General features: G+C 44.2%; 1 protein-coding gene across 4 annotated transcripts in view; it reads left to right on the forward strand.

Moving 5' to 3' along the window:
• The window catches only part of CCDC93 (CCC complex scaffolding subunit CCDC93), a 93,688-nt gene that overhangs the window by 7,540 nt on the left and 69,193 nt on the right, over positions 1–16,955 (forward strand). For all 4 annotated transcript variants that reach the window (XM_086718446.1, XM_086718445.1, XM_086718447.1 and 1 more), the window contains exons 4-6: positions 7,124–7,235; positions 11,848–11,946; positions 12,737–12,793. In XM_086718446.1, coding sequence (XP_086574572.1) covers positions 7,124–7,235; positions 11,848–11,946; positions 12,737–12,793 — 268 coding nt within the window. The remainder of the gene's footprint in view (positions 1–7,123; positions 7,236–11,847; positions 11,947–12,736; positions 12,794–16,955) is intronic.

Genomic DNA, 16,955 nt, shown 5'->3' on the forward strand with positions numbered 1-16,955 from the left:
TTTTTAATTTTTTGAGGAACCTCCATACTGTTTTCCATAGTGGCTGTACCAATTTACAATCTCACCAGCAGTGCACAAGATTCCCTTTTCTCCATAGCTTTGCCAATATTAGTTATCTCTTATCTTTTTGATGATAGCCCTTCTTTCGATTTGCATTTCTCTGATGATTACTGATGTTCAGCAACTCTAATACTTTTTCTAATACTCTCTAACAGTTTCCAGTTACTTCTTAGTTTATCTCTTTCCAGGGGCAGCTGGGACAAATGTATTAAATTGAAGTTGAATATTGAATAGAGTGAGGAAGAGAATCTTCCCCCCTCCCCCCCGCCCTTCCCCATTGCCTCTGTGATCATGCCTGCCATCGAGAGGAGGAAGCATGGACTCCTTGCTAGAGATTTCACCTGAGCGTCCCACCCAGTCTTCCATAGCTCACTAGGGGCTTGGTGATTTCATTAGACCACTTGGGATCCACAGTTCTGCCCAGCCCTGCCAATGGGCAGCTGTGTGACCTTGGGCAAGTCACAGTTCCCTTATTTGTCAGGAGAGGGATTTGTGATTTCAGATCTGTGTGTATTTGTGACTTATTTCATCATTTTTCTGAAGCCTTATCCTCCTCCAGGAAAAAACTATTCCAAATGGATTAAAGCTAGTTTACAAATATGCATATGAAGCAGTGATAGAGAAAAGGGGAAGCGAAGCAAAAGGAAAAAGAAATGGGAGTTGGGGATAAGGCTACAACATTTGTCATAGGCCACAAAATGCCTTGTTTTTCTAAGGGTGGGCCACAGATTTGGCTCTAAGCTTTCTGGCAGCCAACAAAAAAGAGAAAAACATGATGAATTACCCAATTCTGTTTCCACACAGAAGAAAAATCGGTCCCACAGAATCACCGAAATTCTTAATAATAAGACCAAAGGACATCTTTTGGCTCCTCATTAAAGAGGACGTATTGTTCTCTGTGACACTGTGCTCATCAGTGCTCAGCCATGAATAGTGGAGCTCTACATCTCCAGCATCTGTCATTCTGGGACTGTGACATCGCATCCAGTGACCTATCGGGAAAAGTCCTTCACTGGGGACAGTGTGGTAGAGTCTAGGCATGTGGCTCTGCTCTCTGCTGGTCAGGCTAACTCCAGGGGTAGAATTTTATTCCTGCGTCTTTGTTTGTTTGTTTTTCTTGTATAGGTGCTACATCCATGAAGTAAAAAATTAAAATTAAAAAAAAAAAAATTCAGATATTGCCAAAGAGCACAAAATATACAGCTGATGTCTCTCCCTGTTCCCATTGTATACCCTGGTTTTATTCCCTGGAAAGGATCATCTTTGCCTATTTAGGTTTTAGATTTTTCAGAGAGGTCACTTGTGCATCTCCAACTATGTATGTTTCATTCAAGTCTAATAAGAGGAGGAATTTAGCTCACTATACTACTCACCACATCCCCTTTGTCTCCCATTATCCAGTCTTATAATTATTATCTGTTGTCCTGTGATCACTTGTATAGCTGTAATCTACATAAGCTTCTGTTTCTTGACTCATTAATATAAGATAGTTTCTCCTGGTTCCTAGCTACTTAGGGTAAATGTTTTGGTATCTGTTTTTCCTTCTTCCTTTCAGCCTCCATCTACCATCATATCATCACTTTTACAATGTTCAGGGCATAATATTTACAATCTGTTCAATAATAATAGCAATTAAATTGTCCATGCTTTATCTACAGGTAAATTGTAAAAGTAAATCTATAAAGAGTGTTTACAATAAGAACTAAGAGTTGTGATGGTGTCAAAGAAAAGGAAATGTGATTTCCTTGACCATAATGGTGCCGTTTGATGGGAAATATTAAAAATATTACAGTCAAATGGAATAACTTCATTTATTCATTGACTCACCAAATATTTATTGGGTCCATATTATGGGTCAGGCATTGTTCTGGGTACTTTGGATATATTCATGAAAAATATCGTTCCCTCACAGAGCTTAGAGTCTTTTGGGGGAAGATAGACAATAAACAACTAATTTAATAAAAACTTGAGTTATTTATGGAAGTAATATGCACTCTGAAAAAAATGAAAGCTGAAAAGGTATATGAAGAGGGACATGGTTTGGAGGCAGTTGTAACTTTAAGTCAGTGTGGCCTCATTGAGAAGGGAATATGGGAGCTAAGACTTGAGAGAAGAGGGTTCCAAGCCAAGGGGACCGCGAGCGTGAAGGCTCCAAACAGAAGCCTGCCGGGAGTGCAGTGAGGTGGGGGAGAGGGGCAATAGCAGAGGTGCAGACAAGTTAGGGGGGCCAGATCGGGTAGAGCTTTGTAGGTCAGAATAAAGACTTTGAGTTTACTCTGACTGAGATGGAAATTCTTGAAGGGTTTTGAGCAGATGAGGAACATAATCTGTTCTGTTCATAATCGGTTTTAGAAGGAACTCTCTGATTACTGATCAAAGGGGTGAAGTTGGCAGCAGGGAGATTCTTTAGCACACTGTAGCCATGCTCACAGAAGGATGGTGGCCATGACGGGTGGCTAGCAGTTGGTGGGATCCTTCCTCTATTTTTGGAGGTAGAACCAACCAGATGTCATGACAGATTGGATTTGGGTGTGAGAAAGAGGGGACTCAAGAATGATTCTGAGGTGTTTGGCCTGAGCCAGTGGAGTGGTCTCTATGAAAAGTCACTGAACATCAGGCACTTTGTAATTTGCCTTGTCTGTATACAGCTTACTTTTCTTGAGTTTCTGATTGCCTTTTTTTTTTCCTTTTTGACCAAGAAGCACATAGCTTTACCTGTAGCTAAGATCACCCAGATTCTTTAGCTGTTTACTAACATAAATTTACTATCTTCTCGAGGACACTCTTGATTGAGGCCTCTTTCTGTTCCAGTTTGAGTGATTGCTTTTTACGCCTGTGGCATCCCTGCTATGCTGGGATGTCTTTTGCATTCTTTCGATTTCAACTGCATTCTTTCTACACCACTTTTACCATCTCCTAGATTCTGTGTATCCCTTCTTTGCAAATTCCCTTAGAGTTTTACAGTGGTTCTTAGCCCCTTTTCACCTTGGTGTCCTTGGGAATTATGATACTTTCCTGTCACTGGCAGTACTCTTAGGAGATATTGGAGCATGGTAGGTTTTATATGGATTCTTAATCCCTTGTCCATGTTTCTCGAATCTAAAAAAAACCACTGAAAACAGGTCTGTTCTTTCTAAGTGTGGATACAAAACTCATTTGGAAACAAAACATGACCTGAACCTACTTAAGACTATTTTTAGTCTTTATTGATCCCACTTACAGGAATTTTCATAAGTTTTGCTGCAGAAATAATAATTTCTTCAAGTGTACAGTTTCCTCTAGATTTCACTTGGGCTCTACATAATATGTAGTATATGCCTCTTATGTCCACTAAAGTGCAAACATTTAAAAAGTTCTGAATTCTGAAACACCTATGGCCCCAAAGGGTTTGGATAAGGGGCTGAGGATGTACAGTATTATGTTCTCTGGTAAACACTTGATGTGTAGCTTTTTAAGTGCAGAGCCACGAACTGTAATTGTAGGTGAAACCGGGGCCGGGGGTTTGCATGACTGAAGACTCAGCAGACTCCTAGCAATGCTTCAGAGGGTGGGGTCTCTCTTACCTGTAAGGGAAATGCCATAGCCACAGGGCACCGAATTACTCAAACATCTTTTCTGTTTGGTTTTGGAATGTGTTCTGTGTTTGAGGTTCCTCTCCACAGAGTTTCTTGGTTAGGTGCAATTTAGACTAAAACTGGCTTATGTTTGCAGTGTTTCAGTATGTCCCAGCTGAAACTGTGTGGTGGGTGGCCAGGTAGCACTGTCTGAGGAGGGCATGATTATCTTTCAGGCTGTTTTCTGTACATGCCCAATTGGGGCCTTTTTCTTCTTGTTGATCCCTTTTTCTTGAGGGTTTCATGAGCTTCTACCCTCTGTCTACATCCTCCTTCTACCCTCCTAGCCTGTCGTAAAGCCCCATGACTGCAGATTCCTATGCTCAGAGGTCCATAAATGAGATTTCAGGCTTATAATTGAGTTCAACAACACACGAGTAGGAGGCGCCTGTGTGCAGAGCACTTGTACTTGCCTATGACTACCTAAATATCGCAACAAGTTTGAGTAAGTAGGACAGGCATTATTCCTCGTGTATGATGGGAGTATTGGACAAGAGGGACCAAATGACTTGCCAAAAGTCCGAGAGCAGGTGATGGAGCTGGAGTTTAGACCCTGGTTAATTCACTCTCTTTCAAACTGTTGGCAGTGGAGGAGGAAACCATGTACTGAACACTCTTAAGAACTGCAGGAATCAAACCAATCACCTGTAGTGGCAAGTGGGCATTGTTAAAATCTTAGACTAAGAAACCTCACGGGGGACCTCTGCAGTGGTCACTTACCCAGATTTTCAGAAAGTCAGAGGGTCTACCCTGACCTCCAGGGAAAAAGAGAGAGGGGCTGGTGGGTTTCAAGAAGTCCTCCTGATTTTTGTCCCCTACCCCAGGCTGCCTGTATGTCCCGCACATCCCTCCCTTGGCCCAGCAGTGGTTCTGCCTCCAGTTGCTTCCATATGCTGTTGAGTGAGACCTCAGTCTTGGCAGTGATTTCTGGGAGGAGGGTTAAGAGGCTTGTAAACCCTGAGATGACCCACAGCATCCTTCCCTCAGGGCCTTTATGAACTGGGAAAGAAGGCAGTCTCTGAGCAGTGGCCAGACACAACTTGGTCTGAAGGTAGAAGTTTGAGCTAGATGGTACTGGGGGTCTCAGCCTCTTGTTTTCAAGCTACTGACTGGTTGTTACGGACCAGTAACCCTATGCAGACTCAGATCTGTAGCCACTAGGGGGAGCTTTCCTCCTGCTGAACCAGAATGTGACTGAGAGGAAAGGCCCCATGGATATCAACAGTTAAGACTTGCCCTAAATGAGGATGCCAAGTGAGCATCATCTGTATTTGCTAAGCTTGGAGTTTAGGGAGCAGTGTCAATTAAGCACCAGTCTCTTCCCCTCACAGGTTTCAAGCAAATGAAGAAAGGCATGAGAGTCTGATGGAGATTAAAATAAAAGATAAACTATTATAGAGAGAGCCTTAGATATGCTGCCAAATGGGTTCATTAATACTTGCCTACCAAACTATCCCATTTGAGCCCCAGAAACAACTGGACAACCATAGGGTTCCCCACCAGGACAGCCACATACCTCGTGACAAAAAAGACACGTGTATCCTGAAGTCAGGCTGCTCAGAAAGGAGGGACTGCAGTAGTGACTGAGAGGCATGTGACATTTTCCTTCCATGTCTCAGACCTTTTGGGTGAGTCACACACGTGCCCACTCTGTTAGGGGTGAAAATGTTCTCCCAGAGGCTTCCCTCCTGGGAGGTAGATGTTCCCTCCTTTTGTAAATATGTGCAGTAGGGTATCAGTCTTCTCCTCTCCATATTTTTGTCTCTTAAACCTATCAGACTTGACATTGATATTATGATCCATATTTCCTCAGTAGTTCTAACATTGGTGCCACCTTGTAAAGCTTCTTCCTGGGAATGAACAAAGTTTTGTAGTGTGTTCTCCAGGGACCACTCCCTGGGAAGCCATTTAGCTTTTCTCCCTGGATTTCACTTAGTTCCTACCAAGACCAAGAGGATAAAACCTACTAAGGGCAGCATAGGTAAGACAATAATTGCTCTGACCCAGGCCTTTGTTAGATGTCAGTCTTAAGGGTGTCTGTCTCTTGGGGAGGATTATGGGACTGCAGAGAGATAAAAGCATACAGGATTTCTTTGAACAAGGAACACCGTGAGTAGACCCACTTGCTGAATTTGAAGTGTCTAGTAAGAACTGGGGACCTTGTTCACTAGGGCTTTCATCTATCAGAAAATAGTTCTCACTTGCAGACAAGGCCACAGTAGCTGCTGTAAGGGGCCAAGATTTTTTTTAAGGGTTTTAGAATAGGACTATAACCTAGCCTATCCACGTAAGCTGAGCCAGAAACCCCCATTTCTCCATATGGCCCCACAAGGTCATGCCTGGTGACTGTTTTCTCAAGGCAGACCCACTTGGTAACCTCTGCTCTCCCCTCTTGAACCAAATCCAATTGAAGTGTAGGAAACAGGAAGGAGACAGTTGGAGATCAAATACCAGCCAAGTAGAAAAGGAGGCTTACGTCTGTGGTGGGGTGGACTTGTACACAGACCCTGCTGTCGTGCCTGCCTTAAAACTGTCCCACCCAGGCCTGGGCAGGAGCTGTGGAAACTCTCAGCAGGCGGAGGATGCTTGCCTCCTGACTGGGCTACAAGAATGCTCTTGGGCCTCGGGAAGCCCCATTCTTCCCCTTATTCCTGGACGTTTCACAGGACTGAAGCAAGGTGTTGGAGAGCGTTCAGAATGCTCTTGATGAGAAGCAGACGCGTTCTCCTCTCTGGAAAAAAAGAACAAGGACGTGGTTCCCCCAAATCTAGGATTAATTTGAAAGTAGTAAAAAAAAAAAAAAAATATTAAAGGCTATTTTTTATTTTAAAAATACTTTTATACCAGAGTGGAGAACTCTAAATTTTTTGTTTTAGTGTCAGGCCCCATGTTTTGTCTTACTATTGTAGGCACCCAGCACAGGGTCTGGTAATTATTTGTTTCCTGAATGATATTTAGAACAATTTTTTTTTTGAGAGAGAGAGAACACGCATATGCACGGGGGAGAAGGAGAGAGAGAACAATTTTTTTAACGTGTAACCTAGTGGTTCCCAGATTTTTGGAAAAAGTAGGTCAGTAAAATGAAATGTAAAAGAACTTGGGGCACTGATAACTTTGTATTTTACAATGTAAGTATGTTAAAAAATAATAATTATTACCTCAAACATCACCATGATGTCATAAGTAAACGATATGTTTTAATATAAAAAACGTGGGAAGAACAAAACCGTAGAATAAAGAAAGAAAGCCGTTTTGTGGCCTTAGGCGCATGCACACAGACACATCTGAATTGTGCCTATTTTTCTCATTTTGCAGTCAGTCGGGAGAAGCTTGGTCACGGTCTGGCGTTGAGAAGCCCCAGATTCTTCTGGAATACTGCCCAGACTTGAGAGATGTCTTAAGAGCCACTTAGTGTGTTCTCACTCTTTGCTGTTGTTTTTTCCAAACAGAGCACTATCAGAAAAAATCGTCTCAGTCCTGCCAAGGATGAAGTGTCCACACCAGCTGGAGCCCCACCAGATCCAGGGCATGGATTTTATTCACATATTTCCTGTTGTTCAGGTGAGAGCCTCTGTGTGGTTTCTTGTCCTCTGAACACCAGAATTCCTATAACAGGTCTGGCTCTTGGGCCATCTGGCCTAGATCCTGGATTTCACGGGTGTGGCGTGGAGTTGGTGGAGCAAGACATGATGGGACTTCCTGACGTCATCCTCAGAAGTTCGCCAGTGTTCTTCCCTAGGTTCACACTGTCACCTGTTGTGACCTTTGAATGTTCCCATTAATTGCTTTTCATTGCCCTTTTGGTAAAGGTAGAACTCCAGAGCCCTCCATGTTCTGGTCCTGTCCCACTTATCCAGCCTAACTTTATTCCTTGCTTTTCTTTATTCTTTCTGTTCTAGCTCCTCTGACTTTCAGATTTCCTCATACATCTTATGCTTCCTCCTGTCACAAGGCCTTTCCCTCAAGCTGGAAAGCTCTTACCTTTCTTTCCCTACCTGCTTAATTCATATTCATCTTTCTGATCTCAGTTCCACCCAACCTCCTCAAGAAAGCTTCCCATGAGCCCCTAATCTAGAACAGGTTCCTTTGCTATATCCATTCATACCGGCCATATTCCTTTCCTTTGTAGGAATCCTTCCTTACTATTGTTTGTAACCACGTATATCTGTCTGGTTATTTCTGTCCCTCCTGTCAGACTAAGCTTCTTGGGGGCAGGTGCCATGGCTGTCCTGCTCACTGTTGTGTTTTCAGCACCTGGTGGAATGTCTGGGACTGTGTAGGCAATTAGTCTTTATTTGATGACTAGATGTCTAGATGTCTAATGGGAGGCTAATTTCCACCGTGGCTATTTCCCAAGCTTCTGTGAGTAAGTGGCATATGCCGTACAGCCCCCTATATTCTTGCAGTCTTGTGACTCTCCCTCCCCTTCAGGCACTTCGAGAAGAGGAGGAGCAAAGGAAAGGGCCTGCTGTGTGAACAGTGCTTTGCAAATGATCCTGATAGGGTTGTTGGAAGCATCTATTATAATCCCAGTCTTATGTCTGAGGAAAGTGAGCGAGTAACTGATTTACCTAAGGGTAGAGAACTGGTGAGCTGTCAAGCAGGATTCCAGTCTAAACTCCTTGTCACTAAACCTTGTGCTTTCCCACTCTACCATTCATGCAGTCCATGCTTCAGAAGTCTTCTAAGCCTGTGTTTGGATTATAACAGTATGGGGGCGCCTGGGTGGCTCAGTCAGCTAAGCAACTGATATCAGCTCAGGTCAGTGATCTCACAGTTGGTGGGTTCGAGCCCTGCATTGGGCTCTGTGCTGACAGCTCAGAACCTGGAGCCTGCAGCCTGCTTTGGATTCTGTCTCCCTCTCTCTCTGCCCCTTCCCCGCTTGTGTTCTGTCTCTCTCATAAGTAAATGAACATTAAATTTTTTTTTTCAACGTTTATTTATTTTTGGGACAGAGAGAGACACAGCATGAACAGGGGAGGGGCAGAGAGAGAGGGAGACACAGAATCGGAAACAGGCTCCAGGCTCTGAGCCATCAGCCCAGAGCCCGACGCGGGGCTCGAACCCACGAACCGCGAGATCGTGACCTGGCTGAGGTCGGATGCTTAACCGACTGCGCCACCCAGGCGCCCCAGTAAATGAACATTAAAAAACTAAAAAAAAGATTATAATAGTACAGGGGTTGAGAGCATGGTCTCCAGAGACTTCCTGGGTTCAAATCTTGCCTCTGCCACTTAGCTGTGTGACCTTGGGCAAATGACTTAACTTCTCATCTGTTAAATAGAAGCAATAATAGTACTTACCTGATAGGATGAGAATTAAGTACTTTGGTATGTATAAAGCACTTAGCTGAAGGACCAGCACATCTTAGTAAGTGCTTTGTAAGTATCATATAGTTGTTTCTATTTTTGTTACTGTTATTGGGGACTTCCCCCAAACTAGACTTTCAATCAAATACCGTGAGATTTGTGAATTGGAAGTTAAAACTTTAACTCAGAATTTGATCTGTAGGTTCATTAGACTTTCTGACGCAGGAGGATGATACCTGATTCCTTTTGTGAAAACAGGAGCTAGCGACCCTGTGTTGGGTATTACTGAAACTTCCACTACCACTATAATGTGAAGTTGTTGCCTTTCCCCCCAAAGCCGAAATCTCTAGTGATTAGGCCTTACTCAGCCCTATGCTAGAACTCTGAGAGCAACAAATCTGATCCGGAGAGGAAAACACAATGAAAGGGAAGTGATCTTCTTTCGCTAGCTTAGCCATTTTGAGCATCTGAATGTTCCCTGTTGTACGTGGAATGCTGGAAGGCTTCCTCTCTGGATGTGAGAACCTAGGTTAGTGGTTACCAGATTTCTTAATTAAAGCACACATGGAGGTTGGCCTATGGTTGTCACCTGTAATTTGTCGAGCAAGAACGTCTTTCAAAGTAACAACTGTCAAACCAAACAGACTCTTAAATACAGAGAACAAACCGGTGGTTGCCAAAGGGGAAGTGGGTGGGGGATGGGCAGAATAAGTGAAGGGGATAAAGAGGTAAAGACTTCCAGTTATAAAATAGTCATGGGCATGAAAAGTACAGCAGTGGGAATACAGTCGATACCATTGTAATAACATTGCGTGGTGACAGAGGGCGGCTGTACTTACTGTGGCGAGCACTGAGTAGTGTACAGAATTGCTGAATCACTATGTTGTACACCTGAAACTAATAGAATGTTGTATATCATTTATACTTTAATAAAAAAGCCATTTTTTTAAGTGACAACTATCTTGCTTTATCGTTTCCTAAAAGAAAGGCGTTTTAACCCTCCAGTCTTGGAATAAAGGACAGTCCTTTGAATGGACAGTCCCTTAAATAAATGAAAGTATTATGAAAAAGTAACCACAGCTTGTAGTTTGTGCCTGTTTTGCCGGAGACCGGTGAAAGAGCAGTCGTCAAGTTAGTTGTCTTGTGTGATTCTTGAGGCTCACCTCCAGGTTTGCGCTGTTTAGTAGTAACGCGCTGAATGCCAGCCTAGAGAAGAAGGGATCTGACTTCAGGCCCCAGTACTTCTAGGTCACATCTTCTTCTCGCAGGCCAGACATGTGAATCCTGTTAGGTATTTTTCTCAAATGCTAGGGACTTGGGGCAGAGCTTGGCTGTCCAAGAGGTTCCCTCCACAGCCCTTCACTCTAGGAAGTCCACTACAGCGATCGATTCTCTGAATCCTAAGACTCTCTTACCTTCCTTATCTGATCACACTTGCTAGGATCCAGTCAAATTAACAGCTCAGTGTAGATCTAATGTATGGAGGAGCATCTGAGAAAGAGACGACTTTGAAAGTCCAGAAACTGGATCTTCCCATCCAAAGGGAAGTAGAGAGAAACTGAGTTGAGCAAGGAGTCAGCCTCCGTAGTTGTCCTGGGCCATGGTGCTGGGTGGGGGTGCGGGAGAGGGTCTGGAGAAGCTCTGAAGGCTGTGTGAGCTTCTGCCCCTGCTTCTGGGTTTTAGTCAGTGCCTGAGGCTGTTGTTTGGAGGTGGGGTGGAGTGGAGTGATGGAAATAAATGGAAGATACTAACAACAAAAGAATATCCCCCAGAGTTATTTGCAGCCACTCCTATCTTGGGCAAGTACTTCCTAAATACGTCCTTTCCTCGAGCTGGCTGCCCTCTGTGAGCAAGCATTCTGCCTATCCCTGCAGGAGCACCAGCCCATATGCCATGCGTCTGCTGTCCTAAGTAGCTAAACCTTGCCAAGTGTGCTGTGCTCCAGGAGAAATACTACTACTGTCCACAAGCTGCTTTGGGGATGTAGTAGCTCTTTCTGGAAAGAGAACGGTGACTGACAGATGGCATCCTCCCTCCATAATGTTCTTCAGTCATATAGGGACTGAATGAAGAGCCCGGGAAGAGAAGCAAAGGCTGTTTTTGTATTTTACATTCTGTCCGGTCTTCCCGTGTGGAAGAGCCTGTGAGTTGTGACAGCTTTGTGCTTGCTACCTATGGAACAAGAACAGACAAATTCTGTAGTGGCTCTGAACTTCAGGTTCAGTACAACATGGCCAGTGCCAGTTGCCATATAATGTGTGGATTAAGAGAGCAAATGCTGTGACTGCCTCACTCACCTGAAGTCTAGGGCCGGGTATTCGGCAAACCTGTACTCAAATGCGAGTATTTGAGGGATTTTTCCATCGATGAAAGAGGGGGTTGTACTAGATGTTCTCTGAGGCTCTCTTCCCTTTCCCTGGTCTGTGGTACAGGCAGCACAGGGAGAGTTATGTTAAGATCTGCCACTGGAACCGGGGGGTTGTGGGGAATAACTATATTTTTGCTGTGCTTTAGTCGCAAAGTATTCTGGTCCTTGTGATCTCCTTTGCTCCCCCGGTAGCTCTGTGAGGTGAAAGAAACTGATACTCTCACCTCGACTTTGCACAAAGCGAAACTGAAGATCTAAAGTGAGGCTTTAGAGCTCCTGCACGGCCACTCTGCTCCAGATGCCCTTGGCTCTTAGCCTCTCAGACGCCTGGCCAGCTGCTTTTCACATGGGACAGCATGTGTACGTGGGTAGTTTCTCGTCACCTAGTCAGTTCAGGTGTGGTGATTCGGGTTGATGAGTCGTACCGTCTCTGAGTTGGCCTCGACCGCGGTGGTGTTTCACCCCTGTCCTCACATGTCCTACCTCTCTTTCCCAGTGGCTGGTGAAGCGAGCTATAGAAACAAAGGAAGAAATGGGTGACTACATCCGCTCCTACTCCATTTCCCAGTTCCAAAAAACCTACAGTCTCCCCGAGGTCAGTATTCTCCTTCTCTTGTCCAACTGAGAACAGTGCACCTGCTCAGAGGCTCCCTGGGAAGGAGCAGGGGAAGCTCAGGCTCCCCACCCCTCCATGTGGCATCTCTGCCCCTACCCGGTCAGCTTTGAAAGGGGGCCTCCTGCTTCATAAGAACTGCCTCTTTAAGCAGGCACTGGGTGTAAAGCCCTGTGGTTTTGTCTCTTTCTCTCAACTTTGATACTTGATTCAGAATGTTTATTAAATTATAAGAATGAGTATTTTTTTATAGCCATATAAAGCTTTTTGAGAGATCACCTAGGTCATTGCCAAGGGCGTTCCTATCATAATAGTTTAATAGCAGCCACCAGCACCACCACAGTAGTAATAACTGGTAACTACTGAATGTCTACTGCATGAATTCCCAGCCCCTTGCATGCCTACCCCTCTTTAGTCTTCACAGCCGCCCTGGCATAGGCGGCCCCGTTTACACATGGTGAAGCTGAGGCTTAGAGGCGAGGCAGCTTGCCAGGGTTTCAGAGCTCGTAAGGATTTGGGTGAGAGTGGTTCTCTTCACCAGCACACTCTGTGGGCCCCCTCACTGTCACCGGCTGTGGGGCTCTGTTTCACAGCCACCTGCAGAGGCCCTAGCTTCTTCCCACGCAGAATATATTCCAGTCTGTTAGACGATAGAGGCGTCTGCAGGCAAAGCTGTGACGAGAAGTCAGTTTGTAAGACAGGGTTCTGAAAAGTCCAGTTGAGTTCCAGTCTTCACACAGGATTTGTTTAATCGCTGTGTTTTGTCTTACAGGATGACGACTTTGTAAAAAGAAAAGAAAAGGCCATCAAGACAGTTGTTGACCTTTCAGTAAGTTCCCCTGCCCGTATTCTTCTGTGAGGGAAGGACAGGTTCATGGCCTCCCAATAGCCTTGTGATTCAAATCCCAAAACCCTTGCCAAGGTCTTCCTGGGATTGCCTAGGATTGGACCTCAGGTGTGAGTGTGAAGGAAGCCCTGCCTGCCCCCATGCCCATATCTGGATGCCAACATTCATGGGTAGAAAATGCCACAACCACGTCCTGTGTCCTCCTTACTTCCAGTTTTACGGGAGAAACTTTCCAGATCCAAAGCCTTTCCTTACTTGTGCCAGTGGCAGGTGTAAACTTTGAATAGCTCCAAAGAGTAGATGATGAGCTGGAGGTGGTGCAAATTGAGATTAGCACCCCGTGATGGCTTTGGAGAGGAGCTACTCCTGAGCTTTGTGTGGGACACACGGGGATATCCTTGGTCAACACACACATTGTATCTTAACCGTGGGATCTGTACTCGCATGCCCACTCTGCGCTTCCATGCCCAGAGAACTGTGGGATCTCTGCTTGCAAGGGCTGAGAAGAGCTTTTCAGAATATTCTGGGCCAGAGCCCAGTAGAACCTCATCAGTGCCACCACCCCACCCCAGCCCCACCCTTCCTACCTGAGCTGCTGGGAATGAAGCCACAATGCCTGGGGGTTTGTTTGCTTTCTTCCAAAAATAACGTGTAGCGTTTTTTTACTTATTTTTTCTACTTTAAGAGTAAATGTGTGGTCTTCCAAGGTGATCGCTCTAAAAAGAGTAACAATCATTTGGTGACATGAAGTGCTCCTTTAAAACAAGAAAGCCTTGGGGCACCTGGGTGGTCCGGTTGGTTAAACGTCCGGTTCTTGGTTTCAGCTCAGGTCATGATCTCACAGCTTCGTGAGTTCAAGCCCCGGATCGGCTCTGCACTGATGGCATGGAGCCTGCTTGGATTCTCTCTCTCTCTCTCTCTCTCTGTCTCTCTCTCTGCCTCTCCCCCACTTGCGCTGTCTCTGTCTCTCCCAAAAATAAACTTAAAAAAAAAAAAAAAAAGAAAGTCTTTGTCACTTTATAGTTGTAATTTGTATCTTTTTCACAATTCCATTTTGGAAATGGAAGGAGTAGAATACCATCAAGATAGTTATACGCTAAAGCCAGGTACTATTTCCGGTTTCAGTGGCAGTATTAAATAATAATAATAAGAGGATATGATATGACATCAGAGTAATTTTTTTTTCCTGGTTATGAAATAGTCATTCAGTTTAGAGCATCCTTCAAAGTTTTTTGGGGTTTTTTTTGTTTTTTTTTTTAAAGGTTGATAGAGGGGCGCCTGGGTGGCTCAGTCAGTTGGGCGTCTGACTTTGGCTTGGGTCATGATCTCATGGTCTGTGGGTTTGAGCCCCACATTGGGCTCTGTGCTGACAGCTCAGAGCCTGGAGCCTGCTTCGGATTCTGTGTCTCCCTCTCTCTCTGCCCCTCCCCTGCTCAAGCTCTGTCTCTGTCTCTCTCAAAAATAAATAAACAGTAAAAAAAAATTAAATAAATAAATTAAATAAAGGTTGCTAGATACAGAGGAAGAGAACCTTAATCTCACAACACAGAAGCAGCTTCTTTTGGAGCTTAGACATATTTCTTGCATGTTTTTAATGTGCATTTTTATACTGAATTGGAGTCCTATTTTAAATACAATTTTGTGGGCTTTTTTTTTTTTTTTTTTTAGCTTACCAATATAGAGTTTTGTAGGCGATTAAAGATTCCCCCTAACTGCATTTGTCATGAAAACTAATAATTTGTTGGATATGCTGTTGTTTTTTCTTGTTTTATATTATGCTTCATTTCTGGAGAGGTACAAGAACCAAGCGATGGCATACCTCCCATACAGGGAATGGGGAGCCAAGAGCAGAAGAGGAGGGGAAATGCTCTTCTCCTTGGAAAGCCTGTACTATCTGGACTTAATACCAAGTCTGTGCGTTACTTATTCAAAAACAGTAAATAAAAGTAAAATTTCCGAAATGCTTAATTGAATATCTTCTTATATAAATCTCACTCTGAGCCCTGGGTAGAGAGTGAGAAACAGTACAGTTTTCATTCGGCATTATCACCGTGAAGGAAAGGCCAGCATAGCTGTCTGTCGTCCTACCCACGAAGTTGGGCCTGTCATCATCATGCCCACTAAACATTTCAGGCCTCTGGGGACACATTCTCCCCTCCTCTCATTTGTAGTGGAATTTTTAAAGAAAATCGTCTTCTGCTTGGTAATAGGACTGCATAGAATTGAAGGAGGTAATGATAATGACAAATACATGGTACCCAGACATTGTTATAAGCATTTATATATAACCTACGCAGTCCGACAACAGTCCTCTGAGGTAGTAGTATTTTTTCTTGTTTTTAACAGGTGAGGAAGCTCAGGCACAGATAGGTTATAAGTTGCACAAGGTCACATTGGTGATGATGGAGCCAGGATGCAAACCCAGTCTTGTAACTGTGGGCCTCTAGATACAGTGCTGTTTGCAGCTAATTACAAAATAATATCAAGATAAAGGAAAATGGGAAAAATTTGCAAGTCTCTTTCATAATACTCAGTTTATTTCCTTTTTTATGTGTGAATTTGCTCCTCAGTTGACTGTCCATACATTTGTAGCAGGAATGATAAAGAAGTTTGATGGATGGCCAGAGCTGAACTTTGGGTTTTGTTGGTTTGCTTCTTCGCCTATCTATTGAAAATACCTCTCACTTCTGGAAGCTGTCTTCGTAGGTTTCTTAGCTGAGCTCCATTGCCATTAACTTCCATCCCTTCCACCCACCACTTCTGTAAGTGCTTCTTCACTTCCTTGCCTTGAAATGAGAGTTCCAGAAGCTTACAAGAGACTCCAGGGCTGCAGTGTCTGTCCCTGGCTTATTCTTGTGAGTCACATAAGAAATGAAGCCGCTTGCTGTTTTTCATTCACTGTCACTCTCTCTAAGGGAAATGTCTCCCTTCGCGAAGGGAATGAAGTCTTTCCTAGACTACCAGGGGTGTGGCTCTTTGCAGGTCTTGGGTTCTGACCCGTGTTTCCTTCCCTGCCCACCTTTTTCCCGGCACTGCCCTTCACATGCCTCCTCAGTTTTTCTTACCTACTACTTATTGACGAATCTGGAATCCCAAATTTGAATTGTGAATAGTAAATTAAGGATTCAAATAAGGTCAAACAATGGGTGCCTAATTTCTGGACCCAGCCTTTTATAAAATATGTCCCTAGCCACCCTGTACTGATTGAGGGCCTTCTGTGTATTTGGCACCTAACTAGGTATCTTACGAGCATTGTGTCATTAACTCCTCACCAACAGTCAGGGAGTTACATATTATTATTTCTATATTTTTAAAATTATTTTTAATGTTGGGGCGCCTGGGTGGCTCAGTTAGTTAAGCGTCCGACTTCGGCTCAGGTCATGATCTCACGGTTCGTGGGTTCAAGCCCTGCGTCGGGCTCTGTGCTGACAACTCAGAGCCTGGAGCCTGTTTCAGATTCTGTGTCGCCCTCTCTCTCTGCCCCTCCCCCACTCGCACTCTGTCTCTCTCTGTCTCAAAAATAAACAAACATTAAAAAAAATTATTTTTAATGTTTAATTTTGAGAGAGAGAGAGAGAGAGCATGAGCAGGGGAGGAGCAGAGAAAGAGGGAGAGAATCTGAAGCAGGCTCTGCGCTGTCAGTGCTAAGCCCAATGTGGGGCTCGAACCCATGAACCATGAGATCATGACCTGAGCCAAAGTCAGTTGCTCAACCAAGCCCCCAGACACCCCTATCATTGATTTGATTTTAAAAATCAGAAATTCAAAGCCAAAAGAGTTAACAAATTCCCTACATATTTGCAAAATAGGAAGAGGCAGCCACATTTTGATTTCACATCTGACTCCTCAAACACGACAGGCATGGTGCTTCTCCAGCTTCCTCTCTTCACCTGGACTCTGACTTCCCACATATTTTTGGCACCAATTTTACAGCAATGTTCCTGACTTATTTCAGGGCTCTGGGATATTATTCATCTAAGTCCCAAAGACTCAAATGTATCCAGATTGGCTGGGTGCTTTCCCATCACCTCTTCTGTCCCCTATGGGGGCATTTACTATGACTTTTCCACTAGAAGAGCCTGTGTCCAGCTAGAGAATGTCTGCCAAGTGGAGACTATCATGTTGGTTTTTTTCGTCATCTACT

This window comes from Puma concolor, chromosome C1, assembly GCF_028749965.1.
Source record: "Puma concolor isolate L17-30 chromosome C1, mPumCon1.1.hap2, whole genome shotgun sequence".
NCBI lineage: Eukaryota > Metazoa > Chordata > Mammalia > Carnivora > Felidae > Puma > Puma concolor.